The sequence below is a fragment of the Alligator sinensis genome, unplaced genomic scaffold (assembly GCF_000455745.1).
Source record: "Alligator sinensis unplaced genomic scaffold, ASM45574v1 scaffold1009_1, whole genome shotgun sequence".
NCBI classification, from domain to species: domain Eukaryota; kingdom Metazoa; phylum Chordata; order Crocodylia; family Alligatoridae; genus Alligator; species Alligator sinensis.
The window spans coordinates 379,040-381,755 of NW_005842995.1; the positions used below are offsets into that span (position 1 = coordinate 379,040).

Sequence of the window (2,716 nt, forward strand, 5' to 3'; positions counted from 1 at the left end):
CTTGATTTTGCCAGTCATTTTAGGCTGGCAGCAGACAAGGACTTTGCTTTCTTCTACACCTCTCAGCATGTTAATAAAGGCAAAGGGCAAAATCTGAATGAAAGGAGAAAAAGTAAGAGACCCTTAGAAATTTACAGAAGAGCAATGGCGGATTGAAGGACATGACCTCTGAGAGAGTTAAGCCGAGCAGGTAAAGGCTCCCAAATTTATTTTTTTACTTCTGAAACTTCAGATTCCAGGCTCAGCCTGCATTTCTCCTCACATCTTGGCTTTTTCTGGTGGAGTCATAATAGGCTGTGGGGGCCAGTTGCCAAAGTGCCTCTGGAAAGTAATGTAGCTTCATCCTTGTTTCCCAAGGAAGATGCCAGATCTTCTGTATGGAGTCTTGCATTCTCTCCTGAGCTGTTTCATTCCCACTGCCAATCTACTGGTAATTGTGGTTGTCTACAAACTGATGAAGAAGAAGCAGGGTACAAACTACATCTTCATCCTCAACCTGGCTTTTGCAGACTTGCTGGTGGGTGTAATGTGCATAGCAGAGGCACTGGACGATATGCTGGATGGAAACTTTGACAGGAACTTGTCTATCTGTCTCTTGCGGATCTGCATGAGCCTGACACCTTGTATTGGCTCCATCCTCACTTTGCTCTTGATTTCCCTTGATAGATACTTGGCAGTAAAGCTGCCCCTTCATTACCCGGCCCTTTTGAACAAAAAACCCATAGTCCTCTCGCTCACTGTTCTGTGGGCCATCTCTTTCTTGTTTGGCCATATGCCTTTGATTTTCCCCTCTCTGCAGAAAAGCAACTACACGGGCTACTGTGGGCTCCTGTATGCAGCCAAGAGTGAATACCTGTATGTGATTTGCTTCGGCATCTTCATCCCTGTCCTGCTGATCCTGATCTGCCTGCATGTCTCAGTGGGGAGGATTGCCTACTCACAGCACAAACGGATCTTGCGCAGCTGCTTGCAAGCAGAGCCCTTCAGAGCCCACCTCCGCCACTTCAAGGCACTGAGGACAGCTCTTATAGTGATCATCTGCTTCACGCTCTCCTGGGGACCTTACTACATGGTAGGCATTGTGCAAGCTATCTGTGAGTCCTGCAACTTGGCTGAGCCCCTGAAGGATATCTTATTTCTGCTGGGAGAACTCAATTCCCTTATCAACCCCATCATCTATGCACTGTATAGTAAAGATATAAGAAGCCATTTGGCCAAACTGATGAAATGCAAGAAGAAAGGGCAAGTAAATCCATTGGCTGTCATCCACTTTAATATCCAAGCCTCTGGCGGCTTAAACAATCAAGAGGGCAAGGGGTCTGGTTCATCGGGAGATCAAGCTTCTGATGTCACTTTCCCCAGCTGTTCTGGTAACTGCAAAACAGTCTTCTCAGTATCTTGATTCAAAGCAGGTGAGCAGCCCACAGTCCAGCAATGAAAGGGAACATGGGATGGATAATTTTTGAGTACACTGAGTGACAAAGAAAAAAAAAATTGAAAACCACTCCAGGTTAAGGTTTTTGGGTTTTGCCTTTCCATACATAAAATATGACTGAGTTGCTTGGAAATGTGTGTGTTTGGAGAAGGGGGGAGCTGGGCAGCAGGCAGGGGGCGGTGTTACTCAATTTTGACAAAACGGGCTTGTTTTTAAAATCAGTCTGCTAGAAATAAAATGTTTTCCATGCGTGGTGGGTTAAACCTTGAATTGCACTGAGCCACCGTATGTTCCCATTTGCACCAGAGCAACTCCTGTGATGTTATGTGTTCAGCAGCAGTTACACACGGGATCATTTCCTGCACAGGCTTGCACTTACTTTAGACACCTGTCAAGGGTTATAATTTATCTTTGCTTTGTTGGATAAAGTCCTCTCTTATCTTTCTGTGTCAGACACATCCAACAAGTGACTGAATCAGCTCTCTGCCGCTAAGTGAAAGTGAGATCAGAGCTGGGCTCTGTGTTTATCAATATATACTGTGCATTAGCTAAATGCTCTGCTGTGCTCTAAGTATGTTTCTTTTTCTGAACTTTTCAAGTGTAGTGGTTGTTGGAAGGCAGACAAAGCTTCCTTGGGTGAATTTGATATCTTTTATTAGACCAACCCAAATAGCTGTTGGAACACTTTTTTGCTACCTTTTTATCAAATGGCTGGTTGCTAGCTTCCATGACTTGTCTGATTCTTTTTGTTCCCATTGCATGGGTATCCAGACCATTAAAACCACCACAGCTATCATTACTTAGCAACCATGGCAGTCTTAGTAGCAGGAAAGAGTATAAGATAGGTACAGAAACTGACCCATCCCTAGCCATAACCCCTCTTAGGCAGGAGTTAGATGGTCATTGGAGGAACAGCTATTGCTGCCTAGGTTATACCAGTCTAGTGTATAGAGAACTTGGTTAAGGGACTGGAGTGGGAGATAGGAAACTTAAACACAGTTTCTGGCTCCAAAAAACAGAGAGAGAGAGAATGTGAGAAAATGAGTCTGTCTGTGCCTATGTCTTTCAGCTACAAAACGGGGATATTAATGATTCCCTTCTCAATGATGGTGATTGGGGGGGAGGGCACAGTGATGTGGGTGAACCCCCTCTTTGGATTGGACTGCACCATGGGGAACTTCTTAAAGCTCCTAAAGCAGGTGGAAATCCTTCCTCATTTTCCCTGCCTGCTCAGATGTCCTTTCACCACCTGCTTTTCTCTGCTATCCCAAGCCATTCCTG

The 2,716-nt window shown here is 45.0% G+C and overlaps 1 protein-coding gene across 2 annotated transcripts in view; it reads left to right on the forward strand.

Moving 5' to 3' along the window:
* Positions 1-1,470, forward strand: part of LOC102374778 (glucose-dependent insulinotropic receptor-like) — a 12,678-nt gene extending 11,208 nt beyond the window's left edge. For both annotated transcript variants that reach the window (XM_025192987.1, XM_006036650.3), the window contains exon 3: positions 800-1,470. In XM_025192987.1, coding sequence (XP_025048772.1) covers positions 800-1,402 — 603 coding nt within the window. In that variant the 3' untranslated portion in view covers positions 1,403-1,470. The remainder of the gene's footprint in view (positions 1-799) is intronic.
* Positions 1,471-2,716: the final 1,246 nt, after the last annotated feature.